General features: G+C 39.9%; 1 protein-coding gene across 1 annotated transcript in view; it reads right to left on the reverse strand.

Annotated features, from left to right (window-relative positions):
* KCMF1 (potassium channel modulatory factor 1) overlaps window positions 1–18,446 on the reverse strand; it is an 87,554-nt gene that overhangs the window by 28,967 nt on the left and 40,141 nt on the right. The window contains exon 2 of the mRNA XM_060187335.1: window positions 4,238–4,405. Coding sequence (XP_060043318.1) covers window positions 4,238–4,405 — 168 coding nt within the window. The remainder of the gene's footprint in view (window positions 1–4,237; window positions 4,406–18,446) is intronic.

The raw sequence follows: 18,446 nt of genomic DNA on the forward strand, positions 1-18,446 counted from the left end.
TGAAGCAGGTCTGCAGGTGTCTTTCTCCCCCCCCCATTTCTCTCTGTCCTATCCACAACAATGACATCAATAACAACAATAATAACTACAACAATAAAACAACAATGGCAACAAAAGGGAATTGAAAAAATTAAAAATAAAGTATTTAGTTTTAAAAAATATTAACTTGAGTGGGGTTACAACCACAGCATATTCTGCTTAGCTTGTTTACAGAAGAACTAAATAATTAATCAGTCTGTGGCAATAATTTGCTTGCCTCATTAGAATTAAGTCTATTTTTTTATTGCTAGTACAGAAGAAAAGGCAATTAAATGTATATTTAGTATGTTGTGCCATTTTACTACAAAGAACTATCTCAGTATTTAAATATGAAACAAACATCTACCTTAAGATATGGTCACTTGTGAAAAGAGAAAAAAGAAAGTGGTCCGGGAGGTGGTGCAGTGGATAAAGCATCGGACTCTCATGAATGAGGTCCTGAGTTCAATCCCCAGCAGCACATATACCAGAGTGATATCTGGTTCTTTCTCTCTCTCTCTCTCCTCCTATCTTTCTCATAAATAAATAAACAAATTCTTTAAAACGAATCACTTAAAAAAAGAGAGAGAAATATAAAGTATCACATTACAGATTTGTTCATAATTTTAAGGGACATTTAAACCATTTTAATTACAGGTTTAAATTTTATTAACAGTAAGGTGGAGGTGAGGCGGGAAGGAAGAACCAGAGCATCACTCTGACACATGGGAAGCTGGAGGTCAAACCAGGGACCCCATGCTTACAAGTTCAGCATTTTACTCAAGTTGCTACCTCCTAGGCCTGAGATTTAGACTATCTTAAAAAACTGGATATTCTCCTCTTCAGACAAAGAACAAATCAAGTATGTCTACTCTTGTCATACTGCTTCAAAATGTTAGCTCTAGCCACAGTTAACTAGAAATAAAAACAAAATCCATCCATCTAGTAAAAAGTACAGCTACTTCTATTCGATGACAAGACTATAAACAATCCTAGGGAATCCACTAAAAATTTATTAAAATTAACAAATGAGTTCAGCAATAGTATAGGGTATATAATCTACACAAAAGTTTTTCTATACACTTCCAGTGAATAATAAAAATAAAATAATTTACAATAAACACATCTCATGATAACTAAAACACTTGGCTGGAAGAAGTTAAGGATGGCTTAAATAAAAGAAAAGTAATTCTACATTCATGGATTAGCAGGGTTAGTACTTTTGATGATCTACAGAGTCAAAACTATAATTATCAAAATTCCAGTTGGCTTCTTAGCTGAAAGTTGATCCTAAAATTCACACAGAAGCTAAAGGAATCTAGAATATCCAAAACAATCTTTAAGAAGAACAAAGTTGAAATGGTCATACTTCTTCCTAGCTCTCCTGCCCAGAAGGGTCACATATCTTGATTTCAAAGCTATCAGAATCAAGATAGTATGGTATTAACATACAGACATATATCAATGGAATCGATCAAGATTCACACACACACAAAAAAAACCCCACTCACATTTACCATCTATTGATTTTTTTCTTTTAAGTATTACTACAGGTTATTGACTTTAAAATTATATATTTATGACATACAATTTGATTTTTGGATATATGTATGCACAGTGAAAATATGGCAGGGGGTAGATAGCATAAGGGTTATTCAAACAAACTGTTACGCTTGAGCTCTGAAGTCCCAGGTTCAATAATCCCCCACACCACCATAAGCTAGAGCTGATCAGAGCTCTGGTTAAAAAAACAAAACAAACAAAAATCCACAGTAAAAATATCACAACCAATCTAATGAACATATCCACTACCTCTCTATGACTATGGGGGTTGGAGATGCAGCTACTGTGCACGTGGCACAAAGCGCAAGGACAGACTTAAGGATCCCGATTTGAGCCCTGGGCTCCCCACCAGCAGAGGAGCCGCTTCACAGGCGATGAAGCAGGTCTGCAGGTGTCTATCTTTCTCTCCCCCTCTCTCCATTTCTCTCTGTCCTATCCAACAACGACGACATCAATAACAACAACAATAACTACAACAATAAAACAAGGGCAAGAAAAGGGAATAAAATAATTAAGAAAAAAAAATACTGACCTGCATGCCAGAATTCACAGGTGTTTTTTTTGTTGTTGTTGTAGTTATTGATATCGTCATTGTTGGATAGGACAGAGAGTAATGGAGAGAGGAGGGGAAGACAAGAGAAGTAGAAAGATAGACACCTGCAGACCTGCTTCACCGCTTGTGAAGCAACTCCCCTGCAGGTGGGGAGCTGGGGGCTTGAACCAGGATCCTTATGCCGGTCCTTGCACTTTGCACCACCTGCTCTTAACCCGCTGTGCTACCGCCTGACTCCCTGTTTTTTTTTTTTTTTAATATTTATTCATTTATTTTCTTTTGTTGCCCTTGCTTTATTGTTGCAGTTATTATTATTGTTATTATTGATGTTGTTGTTGGATAGAGCAGAGAAATGGAGAGAGGAGGGGAAGACAGAGAGAGTGAGAGAAAGACACCTGCAGACCTGCTTCACCGCCTGTGAAGCAACTCCCCTCAGGTGAGGAGCCAGGGGCTCGAACCGGGATCCTTACGCTGGTCCTTGCGCACTTTGCACCATGTGCACTTAACCCGCTGTGCTACGGCTCAACTCCCCAGAGTTCACAGTTTTAAGCCTTGGCACCACTTAGGACAGAACTGAGACATTCCATTCAGGTATCTGCTCTATCTCTCCCTCTCTCCTCTCATTCTTTTTCACAATAAAATAAAAACATCTAAAAGAAGAATGAAGAGGAGAGAAAGGAAGAAGAAAAACAGGGTGGCAAAATAACTCACCTGGATAGTTTGCTTGCATAGTTATGTGTGCAACCCAGTTAAGCCAACCCCCCACTCACTGTATTTTTAAAACTTTGGTGCTGTGGCATCTCTTTAAATTCTATTTATTTATTTATTTTTGCCTCCAGGGTTATTGCTGGGGCTCGGTGCCTGCACTACGAATCCACTGTTGCTGGAGATCATCTTTTTTCCATTATTGTTGCTATTGTTGCTATTGGATAGGACAGAAAATTGAGAGAAGGGGAAAACAGAGAGGGGGAGAGGGAAACAGATACCCGCAGATTTGCTTTATTGCTTTTGAAGCGACGTCCCTGCAAGTGGGGAGTCAGGAGCTCGAATAGGGATCCTTATGCTGGTCATTGTGCTTAACACTATGTACGCTTAACCCAGTGCGCTACCACCCAGCCCCCTTAAATTTTATTTATTTCTTTAATTTGATAGAACAGACAGAAACTGAGAGGGAGGAAGAGATAGAGACACACCTTCAGCACTTCTTCATCACTTGTGAAGTTTCCCCCTGCAGGTGGGAACTGGGGGCTTGAACCTGAGTCTTTGCATACTGTAATGTGTGCACTTAACCTGGTGCACCACCACCCACCTCGGTGTTGTTATCTTTCTCCCACTCTCTATCTGACAGAGGAAAAAAACCCAGAATGGTGAAGTCCCAACAATGACATATAAGTAAATAGTCTTTCAACAATGCTTGAGCAATATCCCAAGAATGTGGGTATCTACTTCATACCATATTTAAAAAAAAAAAATCTCAAAAACAGATAGAAGATCTAAATTTAAGGGCTAGAACTATAATATTCTTACAAGAAAACACAAGTTTAAATGTCATGATCTTGGATTAATTAATAAGCAATGATTTCCAAGACATGCTATCAAAAACATGATAAAAAAGAAAAAAAGATAAGACTGCAAAATGTAACATTAAAAAGAGTCAAAAGACAATCCACAGACTGGGGGAACACTGCTGCAAATCTTCTATTGAGTTGTTGGAAAAGTCATGGCAATTTTTTTTCCCTCCAGGATTATCACTGGGGCTCAGTGCTTGCACTACAAATCCACTGCTCCTGGAAGCCATTTTTCCCTTTTTTTTTTTTTTTTTTAATGTGGATAGGTCAGAGAGAAATCGAGAGAGATGCGGAAGATAGAGAGGGGGAGAGAAAGACACCTGCAGACTTGCTTCACTGATTGTGAAGCAACCCCCTCACTCCCACAGGTAGGGAGCTGGGGGCTCAAACAGGGAACCTTACGCTGGTCCTTGCGCTTCACGCCTTGCGCTTAACCCACTGCACTACCGCCTGACACCCCTGCCTTTACTTCTTTACGAATGTACGCACACAAAATTCTAAAAGATAATCCATCAACATTCAACCATATACATACCAAAATCTACCCTTGTTAATATGCACTGCATTGGGTGGTCAGTTGTATGCCTTGTTGTTGTTGCACCACTTTCATAACAAGATGCACAAAGATCGTAATCGTAGCAAATTAAACACTTATATCTGCGACCTCGAAAATTTCCTTTTAAACATGCATCACAGCTGACACCTATAAAAAAAGAAATGTCATTGATTAGAAGCTATAAAGGTCATTCTTCATTTATTATTATTTTTAAAAGATACAGAGAGGTAGAGAAGTGAAAATGACCATGACACCTAAACTTCCTCCAATATAGTGGGGGCCGGCTCAAACCTGGGTCAGATACATAGTAGCACACTACCCACGTGAGCTATTTTGCTAATTCTCTTCAATTCATTTTTATAATTTTAAAAACCTTTTATTACTATTACTATTATTATTATTATTATTATTATTATTAATTATGACCAGGGTTACTGTTGGGGCTCCATGCCTGCACTATGAATCCACTGCTCCCAGTGGCCACTAAACCCCCCCCCCCCATTTTTATTTGATAGGGCTGAGAAATTGAGAGGGAGAGGTAGACAGAACAACAGACACCGGCAGACCTGCTTTACTGCTCACAAAGTATCCCCCTTGTCGGTGCGGAGTGGGGACTTGAACCCAGGTCCTTATGCTTGGTAATATGTACACTCACCTGGATGCTCTACCACTTGTCCCCCATTTTTATAATTTTCAAGGATTTTATCAAATCCCATAGTTCCTTTCCTAAACAACTAGAAACAATATTAAGTACAGAATTTCCAACAATATTGTGGATTCTGTTACCCAATTTAGACTCTTTTGAATAAAAAGACATTTCTTGAGAGAGAAAAGCAAAAGCACCTCTCCAACCACGTGATGCTAGAGACTCACACCCCTAACTAGAGTAACTTACAGCATTTAATAAAATGTAACAGCAACTTTAAACCGATCTGATGAGCTAGCAAGAGGATTTTTACAACCTGAGAGAAGACCTGATAGCTGGAATCACTGCAGGGGGCAGGCGTTTGCCAAGGCACCAGGTAAAAATCTGAGTTTAGATTTTCACAGTATTATAAAATGAAACACTGAAAGCCAAGATCAGGTCTGTCAAAAGTGGAGCACAACAGGCAATTTCTCATAAGACTGGGATTCTAATATATCCTCCATGGAAGGGGAAGTTAGGAACCCTACCCAGTAACACAGAACCACCAGAATGCCTGCACAGTTACAACCATAAGGCATCCATTTAAAAGGTGGATAGTCTAACTCCAGACGACAACATATTCCTAAATGCCGGGTCAAGAATTTAGTTTCAAGTGATCCTAATACTGCCATGGGACATACAGAAGCAATAAAATGTCAAGGAATAAAAGTGTATGCACATAACACAAACACAAAGCACCAGCAGCAGAGTCTGGGTGGCTGGCCTTGAATCAGAACTGGATATAAAATAATCCTTACTAGGGTAAAAGAAACAGGAGAGAGGCCAGGTGGTGGTGCACCCACTTGAGTGCGTAAGTTATCACCTGAGCTTGAACTCTTGCTCCTCCCCTGCAGAGGAGAAGCTTCACCAGTGGTAAAGCAGGTCTGCAGGTGTCTCTTTTTCTCTCTCTCCCTTGATATCTTTCCCTCCCCTCTCAATTTCTCTCTGTCCTACCTAGTAAAAAAGTGGGGTGGGGCAGGAATGGCTGCTTGGAGTGATTGATTCATAGTGCAAACATGAAGCCCCAGCAACAACTCAGATGGCAATAAGTAAATAAGCAAGCCTGAAGAGCCATCAGACCTGAAAATCAGCCGGTGTTTAGATATAAAGAGAAGCTTTAATCTAAAACTCAGTGGGTGGGTTTAATAGCAGGGAAAGCTTTTTATAAAAAAATATTTTTATTTTAAAAATATTTACTTTTATTCCCATTTGTTGCCCTTGTTCTAGTTATTATTGTTGTTGTTATTGATGCCATTGTTGTTGGATAGGACAGAGAGAAATGGAAAGAGGAGGGGAAGAGAAACATAAGACACCTGTAGACCTGCTTCACCGCTTGTGAAGCGACCACCCTGCAGGTTGGGAGTTGGGGGCTCGAACCGGGATCCTTACTCTGGTCCTCGCAAGGAAACGCTTTTTAAGTATTTTTACTTATTTATTATTGGATAGAGACAGAGAAACCCATAGTCCTGCTTCACCAATTGTGAAGCTTTCCCCCTGCAGGTGGGAACAAGGGCATGAACCCGGGTCTTTGTGCATTGTAAGGAAAAGCTTTTCATTAATATATAATGTGCTTGTTTATACAGAAAATGTCCAAAACAACTAAATGATAATTAAATCTTTTTAATTTTATTTTATTTATTTATTCCCTTTTGTTGCCCTTGTTTTATTGCTGTAGTTATTGTTGTTGTCGTCGTTGTTGGATAGGACAGAGAGAAATGGAGAGAGGAGGGGAAGACAGAGAGGAGGAGAGAAAGATAGACACCTGCAGACCTGCTTCACCTGCTTCACCGCCTGTGAAGCGACTCCCCTGCAGGTGGGGAGCTGGGGTTCGAACCGGGATCCTTATGCCGGTCCTTGTGCTTTGCGCCACCTGCGCTTAACCCGCTGCGCTACAGCCCGACTCCCAATAATTAAATCTTTTAAGCAAGGTTGCCAAATATGAAAAACCATTTATGGAGTCGGGCGGTAGCGCAGCGGGTTAAGCACAGGTGGCGTAAAACGCAAGGACCAGCATTAAGAATCCTGGTTCAAGCCACCGGCTTCCCACCTACAGGGAAGCCGCTTCACAGGCAGTGAAGCAGATCTCCAGGTGTCTATATCCCCCCCTCACCCCCCACCCCGTCTTCCCCATCTATCTCGATTTCTCTCTATCCTATCCAACAATGACAACAATAACTACAGCAAGGGCAACAAAAGGGAATAAATAAATAAACATATCTGGATTCAACATAGCTCTAATACAATCACAAAATAATTTTTCTGCACAACATAATATTTTGACTCATATTTTTAAGCAAGAGGCAAAAGTTTAAAAATAGCTGAAGAACAAGATGGAGGGATGTGTTTAAAGATGTCCAGAATTACACACAAAACAATTCCAGATGGCTTTAACACAAATGCAGAAGGAAAAAAAGAGAGACTATATATTTAACCTTGCACATAACAAGCATGCATTCACACTAGTGTAAACTAGAAAGAGACAAATTCCACCACATTAAAATTAATACCCTACAGTGATAGAAAAGACAAGTCACAGAAACTGACATGTGCAGCACATATAAATCTCCGAAGCTTGATGTTCAGAGTACAGTACAGATTCTCACACAGTACTATGAAAATGACCAACAGCCAGGAGAAAATGGGACAAAACCTTCAAAGGGCACTTCATAGAACAGCAAACAAGTGATAAATAATATATGAAAATATGCTCAATCTACGAACCATTAAAACGTGCAAATATTGTGTTTTATTATATTTTTTAATATTTTATTTGCTAGAGAGAGACAAAGAGAAATCGACAGGGAAAGAGAGACCTGTAGCACTACAATACCACTTGTGAAACTTTCCCCTTGTAGGTGGGGCCTGGGGGCTTGAACCTGGATCCTTGTGCATGGTAACATTTGAGCTCTACCAAGTATACCACTGCCCAGGCCCCTACCACTTTCTATCTATCCATCTGGCAAAACCCTAGAAGTCTAATGATAACAAGTGCTAGTGTATATAGGGAGCAATTATTGAATAAAATTGGAGCACACGGTACAACCACCTAGAAATGTCGTTCATTTCCAGTAAAGTCAACAAGATTATTTTATTTTTTTTAACCAGAACACAGTTCAGCCCTGGCATGTGGTGGTGTGGGGAATTGAAACTGTGACCTAGCAGTTTCAGGCAGGAGAAACTGTTTGTATCATTATTATGGCATTCCCCACCCACAAGAATATCGTTTTTTAACTCTGCAACTTCACTTTTTTAATACTTATTTATTTTCCCCTTTGTTGCTTTTTTTAAAATTGTTGTTGCAGTTATTATTGTTGTTATTGATGCTGTGTTGTTGGATAGGACAAAAAGAAATGGAGAGAGGAGGGGAAGACAACGAGGGGGAGAGAAAGATAGACCTGCAGACCTGCTTCACCGCCTGTAAAGTGACTGCCCCTGCAGGTGGGGAGCCAAGGGTTCAAACCGGGGTCCTTACACGGGGTCCTTTGTGCCACGTGCACTTGACCCGCTGCACTACCACTCGGCCCCCTCCTTTTTTAAAAAAAAGAATTTATTTATTCATCAGAGAGATAGGAAGAGAGAGAAAGAACCAGATATCACTCTGGTACATGTGCTGCCGGGCATTGCACTCGGGACTTCATGGTTGAGAGTTCAATGCTTTATCCACCGCACCACCTCCTGGACCACTGCAATTTCACTCAAGTATAGTCCCTGGACAAAAAGTCAAAAGGCTTTTAGTAAGCCAAAGGTCCACCAGCTGTCCATTATAGAATTAAAGAAAAAGAAAAAAAAAGAATCATAGCCATAGGTGAGGAGGACCAAGAATGAGTGAAAATCTCAAGGAAAAGATACAGTATAGGGCGGAGGGTAGGTAGCATAATGGTTATGCATTCTTTCATGCCTGAAGCTCCAGAGTCCCAGGCTCAATCCCCTCATACCACCATAAACCAGAGATGAACAGTGCTCTAGTCAAAAAAAACCAAAAAACATACAGTATAGACTTCAAAGGAAATATCTAGTTAAAAAATTAAGTGTGTAGTATGACTATAAAACAAAAACAAGGAAATGTTTTCTGACCAAACAGAATTTGGTCGGTGCTTGTTCTCTTTTGGAGGGTGTGGAATTCTCAGAGATCCTGAAAAGTAGCATTCTTCTAGATCTGGAGGAGGGGCTGGCCCCGCAGTGTCATTCTTTTCCCTGCATTTATTTATCTGGCAAGTGGTCTCATATATATCCACTCAATTTTATTATTTAGTGATTTTAAAGGTTTACTTTGTTTCATGGGGTATACAGGCAGTGGGTATGAGGTAGGGTGCCAGGGCCTTAGGCATTCAAGCCTTCAGCTCCACTGAGTCCATTCTCAGCTACTATATCCACTCAGTTTACAAAGAAATCTCTCCAAAATCAATCAGAGAAAGCAGGGGTTGCCTATAACAAATTCAAGGTGGAAACCAAGCGTAATTTTGCCAGACTAAACTTTCAGTGAATATTTGTTGAATGAAAACCTTTTTATTTTTTAAATTTATTTATAAAATGGAAATATTGAAAAGACCATAGGATAAGAGGGGTACAATTCCACAAAATTTCCACCACCAGAACATCATATCCCATTCCCGAAAACCTTTCTATTTTAATAAGAAGGAATTTCTGTCAACACCTAACTACTAACAATGAATTCTCAAATTACTTTCACTCTGTTTAATTTCTTTTTACAAAATTTTTTATATTTATTTATTTTCCCTTTTGTTGCCCTTTTTTTTGTAATTTTATTTATGTTGTCTTTTTATTGTTGTTGTAGTTGATGTTGTCGTCGTTGGATAGGACAGAGAGAAATGGAGAGAGGAGGGGAAGACAGAGAGGAGGAGAGAAAGACAGACACCTGCAGATCTGCTTCACCGCCTATGAAGCAACTCCCCTGCAGGTGGGGAGCTGGGGGCTCGAACCGGGATCCTCATGCTGGTCCTTGCGCTTAGCACCACCTGCGCTTAACCCGCTGCGCTACCGCCCGGCTCCCTACCCTTGTTTTTTTATTATGGTCATAGTTATTATTGTTGTTGTTGATGTTGTCTTTGTTGGATAGGACAGAGAGAAATGGAGAGAGGAGGGGAAGACAGAGAGGGGGAGAGAAAGACAAGACACCTGCAGACCTGCTTCACCACCTGTGAAGTGACCCCACTGCAGGTGGGGAGCCGGGGGCTTAAATCAGGATCCTTATGCCGGTCCATGAACTTGGCACCATGTGCACTTAACCTGCTGCGCTACCGCCCAACTCCCCACTCTGTTGAAGTTCATCCATCAAGTTTGGTGTGAGAATAAAATTGAAGAAATGTAGTAATATATCACACTTTCCACATAATCTGGTATCAATAATAATATTTAGGACCTGTTAAATTAGTTTTCAGAAAATTCTTCAAGATTGCTGAGATTTCCAAAAGTTGGGTTGAATTCCCAAACTCACACTGAGAGCCAAATGATGACATCAAGTCTCTCTTTGTTTTAAGTAGAATGCCTGTTGCATCCTAAGTGCTAGGAACATAGCTTAAGCTAACATCTGAGGGGCCTGGAGATGGCTCACCTAGTGGGGAGTATGTATCACCACACACACACCTGGCTTTAAATCCCTGGTCCTCACCTTCAGAGAGTAAGCTTAAGCTGCACAGTGGTGGAGCAGTGTTACAGGTATTTCTCTCTTCTCTCTCTCTCTCTCCATTTATGAGTGGGGGGTGGGTGGCTGGGAGGGTGGTGGAGTTGTATAGGTACTGAGTCCCAGCAGTAACCCTGGTGGATAAAAACAACAAAGCGAACACTTCACACAAAACAAAAACTAACATTTCAGTGGGTAAAGGCAGACATAAAAACAAAGTTATAGAAGCCAGAGAGAAGATAACTGTTAGAAAACGTGACAGAAAAAGATGGATTACTTCCAAGTCTGCTTATTCAAAATAATTTCCAAGCTTGAAAGTGCTTTATGATTAATACTGAAAATAACAAAAGAGGATACTTAGATAAAAAAAAAAAATGTAATGCATCTGAGTATCATGACTTTGCCTAAACCATACTAAAAAAAAAAAAAGTGACAGAAAGGTAAAACCAACATTGATCAGTAATTTTTGTGTGCTCCCAGTTTATGGGGCACCAGGTGCTGGCGCAACCTAGTTAAGGGCACACATTCCTATCTGATGTCAGTTTATAAGTCTACCCTTTCTATGGTAGGGATGCTTTTACTTACAAGTATAAATGAACAATGCTTCAGGTGACTGTAAATGGTGACAGCACCAAACAACGAACATATTTTCTGAAAGATGCCGATGCTCGTGGTCTCTTGCCTCTATTATTCTTCTAATTAAAAGTTAAATAAACCCTAAAGCAACCAGAAGGACTGAAATAACTAAAATTAGGGCAGAAATAAATAACAATGAAAATAAGAGGAACATAGAAATGATCAACGAAGCTAAGTATCAGTTCTTTGAAAGAGTAAACAAAAATCAACAAATCCTTAGCCAGACTCACAAAACAAAAGAGGGAGAAGACTCAAATAGGATTGTGAATGAAAGAGATGTCACAACAGACACCAACTTATCGTGGTCCAGGAGGCGGCACAATGGATAAAGGGCTTGACTCTCAAGCGTGAGGTCCTAAGTTTAAGTTCAAGCCCCAGCAGCACATGTACCAGAGTGATGTCTGGTTCTTTCTCTCTCTCTCTTTTCCTATATTTCTCAGCAATTAATAAATAAAATCTTTAAAAAAAAAAATCCGACTGATCCTGTGAGGCTTCTATGGACAACTATGCCACCAAGCTAGAGAACCTGGGAGAAACGGGCCAGTTCCTAGATACCTACAAACTTCCAAAATTCAACAAAGAGGAACTAGAAAACATCAGCAGGACAAAACATCAACAGGACAATCACAGCCAAAGTAATTGAAACCATTATCAGAAACCTTCCAAACAATAAAAGTCCTGGACCAGATGGCTTTACAAATGAATTCTACAAAACCTTTAAGGAAGAGTTAATACTTAACTCTACTTTTAAAACTCTTCCAAAAGACTGAAGATACAGGAATACTCCCTCCTTCCAGCTTCTATGAAGCCAACATTATCCTGATAACAAAAGCAGATGAACATAGAGGATAAAGTATTGATCAAAATTCTAGTCAACCAGATACAGCAGTATATTAAATCATAGTTCACCATGACCAAAAACTAAATAACTTAAAAATGTCTGGGGCTTTGAGGGTGGGAGAGGTATCAGACTTCACCTACAATCAACTGGAGGTTGGGGCCTGGTGGTGGCACACCTGGCTGAGCACACACATTACCATGCTCAAAGACCTGGGGGGTTCAAGCCTCCCCACCCCCACTTGCAGAGGGAAAGCTTCACGAGTGATAAAGCAGTGCTACAGGTGTCTGTCTCCTCTTCCCCCTCTCAACTGCTCTCTGTCTTATCAAGTAAAATATTAAATAATATTTTAAAAAGAGGTAGCACTAACCAATCAACTATAAGTTCAGTAACGAAGGTCTTTAAGAAATAGGTTTTCTCTAAACAAAAATACTAATTTTTGATGGAGTCAAAATTTGTTTTCTAATTACTTAAATGCTGAAAGATATTTAATGCTTGGAATTTAAGGTCATCATTTCAAAAGCAAGTATACTATATTATAGAACATTTTAGTAGGGACACTGTTAAGTGCATATTATAATGCACAAGGACCTCACCCCTCTCAATTTCTGCCTCTATCTCTATCCAAAAATAAATATAATTTAAAAAAAAAGCAAAAACATTAAGTTAGGTAAATTCTCAGCAGGGTTTACTAAGAATCACTTTATAATAATCTAAGGTGACAGGTATGGTTCAGAGAATTTGTTTTTTGCTTTTTTGCAACTAGTACATCATGACTAAAGTAAAGGTGCTTTATAATAGTTTTTCATATAGCTTTTTTCATTGTAACAGTTCCCTTTTTAATATCTGTCGTCAAACATTTGTTAAATCAATATCTAATTTTTTTTTTTTTAACCAGAGCACTGCTCAGCTCTGGCTTATGGTGGTGCAGGGGATTGAACCTGGGACTTTGGAACCTCAGGCATGAGTCTGTTTGCATAACCATTATGCTATCTACCCCTGCCCAAGTCAATATCTGATTTTACATAAGTCCATACTAACTGACTTCTCAACTCTTATGTAAAAGCATGAAGCACACATGATTTTAAAAATATTTCATTTATTTGATAGAGACAGAGAAATCGAGAGGGAAAGGGGAGATAGGGAGAGAGACAGAAAGATACCTGCAGCACTGCTTCACTATTTGTGAAGTGTTTCCCCCAGCAGGTGGGAATTGGGGGCCTGAATCTAGGTCCTTGCACTATGAAATGTGTGCTCAACCAGGCACATCTCCCAGCTCCCTGAAACATACACAAGTTTTATCAGTTTCTGAATAAGTACCTCCCAGTCTTCCCCTGCTCCCATTTAGAATGACTAATTTTGATTAGCTTTGAAAAGGTCTCCCAGGGGGACAAACGATGGTGCACCTGGTTGAGCTCACATGTTAAATGCAGAATGGCCACATGCAGGGGAAAAGCTTCATGAGCAGTGAAACAGCATTGTAGGTGTCTCTCTGCTTCTCTATCCCCCCTTTCCTCTCAGTTTATCTGTCTCTATTAAAAAAAAAAAAAAAGAACTCAGATTTCAAGAGTCCCTTCTAACTATGTATCAATTTGTTTTTTTTTAAGATTTTTAAAAAATATTTTCTTTTGTTTGCTGCCCTTGTTTTATTGTTGTAGTTATTATTGTTGTTGTTATTGATGTCACTGTTAGGGCAGAGAGAAATGGAGAGCTGAGGGGAAGACAGAGAGGGGGAGAGAAAGGTAGACATCTGCAGACCTGCTTAACTGCTTGTGAAGCGACTCCCCTGCAGGTGGGGAGCTGGTACGCCAGTCCTTGTGCTTTGCGCCATGTGCGCTTAACCCACTGTGCTACCGCCTGACTCCCCAGAGTTTATTTTTTACTTGTATATTTTTAATGTTTTGATTACTACAGTATGTAGTTGTAGTAAGCATTAAGTGTATACATATATTTTGTGACCTACTAAGGTCTTTTAAAAATATCTATTTTAGTGGTCCAGGAGGTGGTGCAATGGATAATGCACTGGACTCTCAAGCAGGAGGTCCTGAGTTCAATCCCTGGCAGCACATGTACCAGAGTGATGTCTGGTTCTCTCCTTTTTCTCCTTTCTCAAAAATAAATAAAATCTTTAAAAATATAATATCTATCTTATTAGATAGGAAGGAGAAATTGAGAGGTGAAAGGGAAGATAAAGAAAGAGACTCTTCAAGTGCTGCATCGCTAGTGAAGCTTTCCCCCGTGAAGGTGGGGATTGAGGTTTCGAACCTGGGTCCCTGTGCATGTAACGTGTGGGTTCAACACGTGTGCTACCACCCAACCCTTCAGAATTCATTTTAAAACAAGACTTAAATAATTTGATTCCTTAGAGTTAACTACAGATGATTTACAGTTTCTACTCAAGAAAATAAGTTAGCTCTCATTGCTATACAGTCCCTTGGTTAACGGTGTCAGGAAGCTCAGAAAAACTTGAAACAAACCATATTCATTGCATATGTAAAATTATTAATTCCTAGAGGACGAAAAAAACAAGATACCAAAGACACGTGTAAGATACTGAATTAAAAATTACTATAGAGGGAGTCGGGTAGTAGTGCAGCAGGTTAAGCCATGTGGTGCAAAGCACAAGGACCAGCATAAGGATTCTGGTTCGAGCCCCTGGCTCCCCACCTGCAGGGGAGTCACTTCACAGATGGTGAAGCAGGTCCACATGTGTCTTTCTTTCCCCCTCTCTGTCTTCCCCTCCTCTCTCCACTTCTCTCTGTCCTATCCAACAACGACGACATCAATAACAACAACAATAACTTTTACAACAATAAAACAAGGGTAACAAAAGGGAATAAATAAATTTAAAAATTACTATAGAAAAACATGTCAAAAAAAAAAAAGAAAAGAAAAACATGTCATTACAAAAACATGAGTTCAAATATTGCTGAGTAAAACATTACCATGAACTTAGCAAAGCAAAACAAACAAAAAAACCACCAAAAGGAACTATGACCCTGTGAGAACTATGATGGCCATCTTTGGGAGGGTGGGGGGTGTCATACAGAACTATACCCTGTAATCTAAACCACTACCCTCCCAACCCCTACCACACTACTTTAGGGGCCAGGTGGTAGCTGTTAATAGAGCATGAAGATTAAAGCCTTCAGTGACCACCTACAAGGGGATAGGTTATACAAATTCTTACAAATTCTTTGCTCTCTTTCCCTCATCTCCCCCTCCTACTTTCTAGCTTAAATAAACAACAGCTAGGAATGGGGCGGTAGCACAGTTAAGCGCATGTGGCGCAAAGCACAAGGACTGGCACAAGGATCCCGGTTGGAGCCCCGGCTCCCCATCTGCAGGGGAGTCGCTTCACAGGCGGTAAAGCAGGTCTGCAGGTGTCTATCTTTCTCTCCTCCTCTCTGTCTTCCCCTCCTCTCTCCATTTCTCTCTGTCCTATCCAACAATAATGACATCAATAACAATAATAATAACTACAACAATAAAATAACAAGGGCAACAAAAGGGACAATAAATAAATATTTTTAAAAAATAGCTACCAGAAACAATGGATCCTGCAGGCACTAAGAGCCAGCCATATATCTGGTGCAATAAAGGGAGGGGTTACTTATGAGAAAATGCTGAAGAACTACTATGTGTCAGGCAGCACTTAAATCTATTGAGCCGAAAAAAAGTTGAGCATATATGCAATCTTGACTAAACTAGCTTCAGTCATACCATGTCATAAATAAATTCAAACAATCATCAAAGCTACAAGCTACAGTGAGATACTTGTTATTACCCATCTGATCAAATTCACACAACAAAACAAACCAATGGCAAGGAAATTAGTCTCACCTCAATTTTGACACTGGTGCAAGTAAATTTTAAATGAAAAAAAAAGTACTCCTGAAACTCCTGTTTACACAAGGTATGTCTAAACATTCATGCTCACAACATTCAGCCTTGTATCTACCTAGCAACTCTCTGATGTATAAAAGCTACAAACTAAAAAACAACAAGGGCAACAAAAGGGAGAATAATATATACATATACATATATATATAAATAAAAGCTACAAACTAAACATCAAAGGAAAGAATGCCCTCTAGTGGGAATACATGTTTAAAAAGTGATTTGAAATAATACAAAAAAGTTCTTAATTTAAGATGAAACAGGTTTTTGCATTTATTTGAAGAGGAAATCCAAAATGTTCACATTTGATTTGAATGAAGTTTTAGGTAGGAACATAATAGGTATGAAGGGGGCTGGGCAATGGCCCAACTTGTTGGGCACACATGTTACAATGGACATGGACCCAGTTTCAAGGCCCCAGTCCCCATCTGTAGGAGAAAAGCTTTGCGAGTCTTGTGAAGTAGGGCTGCAGGTGTCTCTCTGTCTCTCTCCCTATCTCCCCCATCCCTTTCAATTTCTGCCTGTCTCTATCCAATACATAAAGATAATAAAAATAGTAATAGGTATGAAGAAAAGGTCACTAAGGGGGCCAGGTCTGCAGGTCTCTCTGTCTCTCTCACTCTCTACCACCTCCTCCTCTCTCAACTTCTCTTTGTCTCTATCTAACAATAAATAAATAAAAATATAATTTGAAAAAATCAGTAAGCATTAAAATTAACCGCACTTTGTAATGTACCCAAAAGGGAAATGTTATTACCACTGTTCGTGAAATAAAATATTAAAAAAGGGGGGGGGGTGCAGGCAGGTGGTGGTGCAACTGGTTAAGTATACATGTTACAATGCACAAGGACCCAGGTTCAAGCCCCCAGTCCCAATTAGTAAGGGGAAAGCTTCACAAGTGGTCAAACAGGGCTGCTGGTTTCTGTCTTTTACCTACTCTATCAACACCTTCCCTCTTGATTTCTGGCTGTCTATCTCATAAATAAAGATTTTAAAAAATTAAAAATAAGAAAGGAAATTTCAGAAAATTTTGTAATACTTCATATGGGAATCTTGATCAGAACCTTTCCTTCCTTCTAAGAGTCAAAAAATGTTGCAAAGGTCAACTTACTCTTAAAAATCTGTTTTGTGGGGTCAGGTGGTGGCACACCTGGTTGAGCGTCCACATTACAACGCTCAAGGACCCAGGTTCAAGCCTCCTGGTTCCCACCTGCGCAGGGGGTGGGGATGGGGGGGTAGGGCAGCTTCATAAGTGGTGAAGGAAGGCTGCAGATGTCTCTGCCTCTTTCCTTCTCTATCTCCCTTTCTCTCTCAATTTGTTTCTATCCAATAATATATATATTTCATGAGAAGAAACAAGAAAAAAGAAAAGAACCCTGCTTAATTATTTGAGTTAGGGACAGAACAAAATAAAAACCTATTAAATACATATGTAACTGTATATGTGTTTGTTTTAAAGAAATGTATGTATATATAATGTGGCTAGTGGAAAGACTTTCTTCCTTTCCCCATTTTCCTTTAACAGAGATAGAGAGGCAGAAAGGCAAAAAAGCAGAGACAGAGAGAGAGAGAGAGAGAGAGAGAGCAAGCAAACAAGACTATAAAACAGAAGCTTCTTCCTTCAATGCAACGGGGGTCAGGTCCATACCTGGGTTGTACAACAGCAAAGCAGCACATTATTACATTAAGCTATTTCATCAGCCCAGGAAGACTTTCAAAAAAGGCGGGGGGGGGGGGGGGGAGACTAGGTAGAAAAATTCATACAGGGGGGCCAAGTGGTGGCGCACTTGGTTAAGCACACACATTACAGTGCAGGCTCAAGGACCCAGGCTCAAGCCCCTGATCCCCACATGCAGGGGGAAAGCTTCATGAGTAGTGAAGCAAAGCTGCAAGTGTTTCTCTCCCACTCTATCTCACCTCCCTTCTGAGTTTCTGTCTCTATCCAATAATAATAATAATAATAAAAAGGAATTCATACATACATATCATTCAAGAAAAAAAGGAAAGTTAAAGAAATTCTAGGGACACAGGGAGTAACGAAAAAGACAAGATGTACAGTTGGGGGGGGGCATACCTCAGTGAGCGCACATGACACAACGCACAAGGACCCAGGTTCTAGCCCCCAGTCCCCACCTGCAGGGGGAAAGCTTCACGAGTGGTGAAGCAGGACTGCGGGTGCCTGTCTCTCTCTCTCTCTCTCTCTCTCTCTCTCGCCTCCAGGATTATTGCTGGGGCTCGGTACCCACACTATGAATCACTTCTCCTGGATTCTTCTTATTTCTAAACTAGACAATTTACACATTACTTGTTAATTTCCTCAAGAAAGTCATGAGCTATTTGAAAAGTGTGATAAAACTCTTTGGTGGCTACAAGATGACTGAAAGGTCATTTTCCCCATTTTGTTGACCTTGTTGTTATAGCTGTTGTTTTTTTTTAATTTTTTTTAAAAAAATTATTTATGTAGCCTTTTGTTGCCCTTGTTGTCTAT

The sequence above is a fragment of the Erinaceus europaeus genome, chromosome 3, assembly GCF_950295315.1.
Source record: "Erinaceus europaeus chromosome 3, mEriEur2.1, whole genome shotgun sequence".
NCBI classification, from domain to species: domain Eukaryota; kingdom Metazoa; phylum Chordata; class Mammalia; order Eulipotyphla; family Erinaceidae; genus Erinaceus; species Erinaceus europaeus.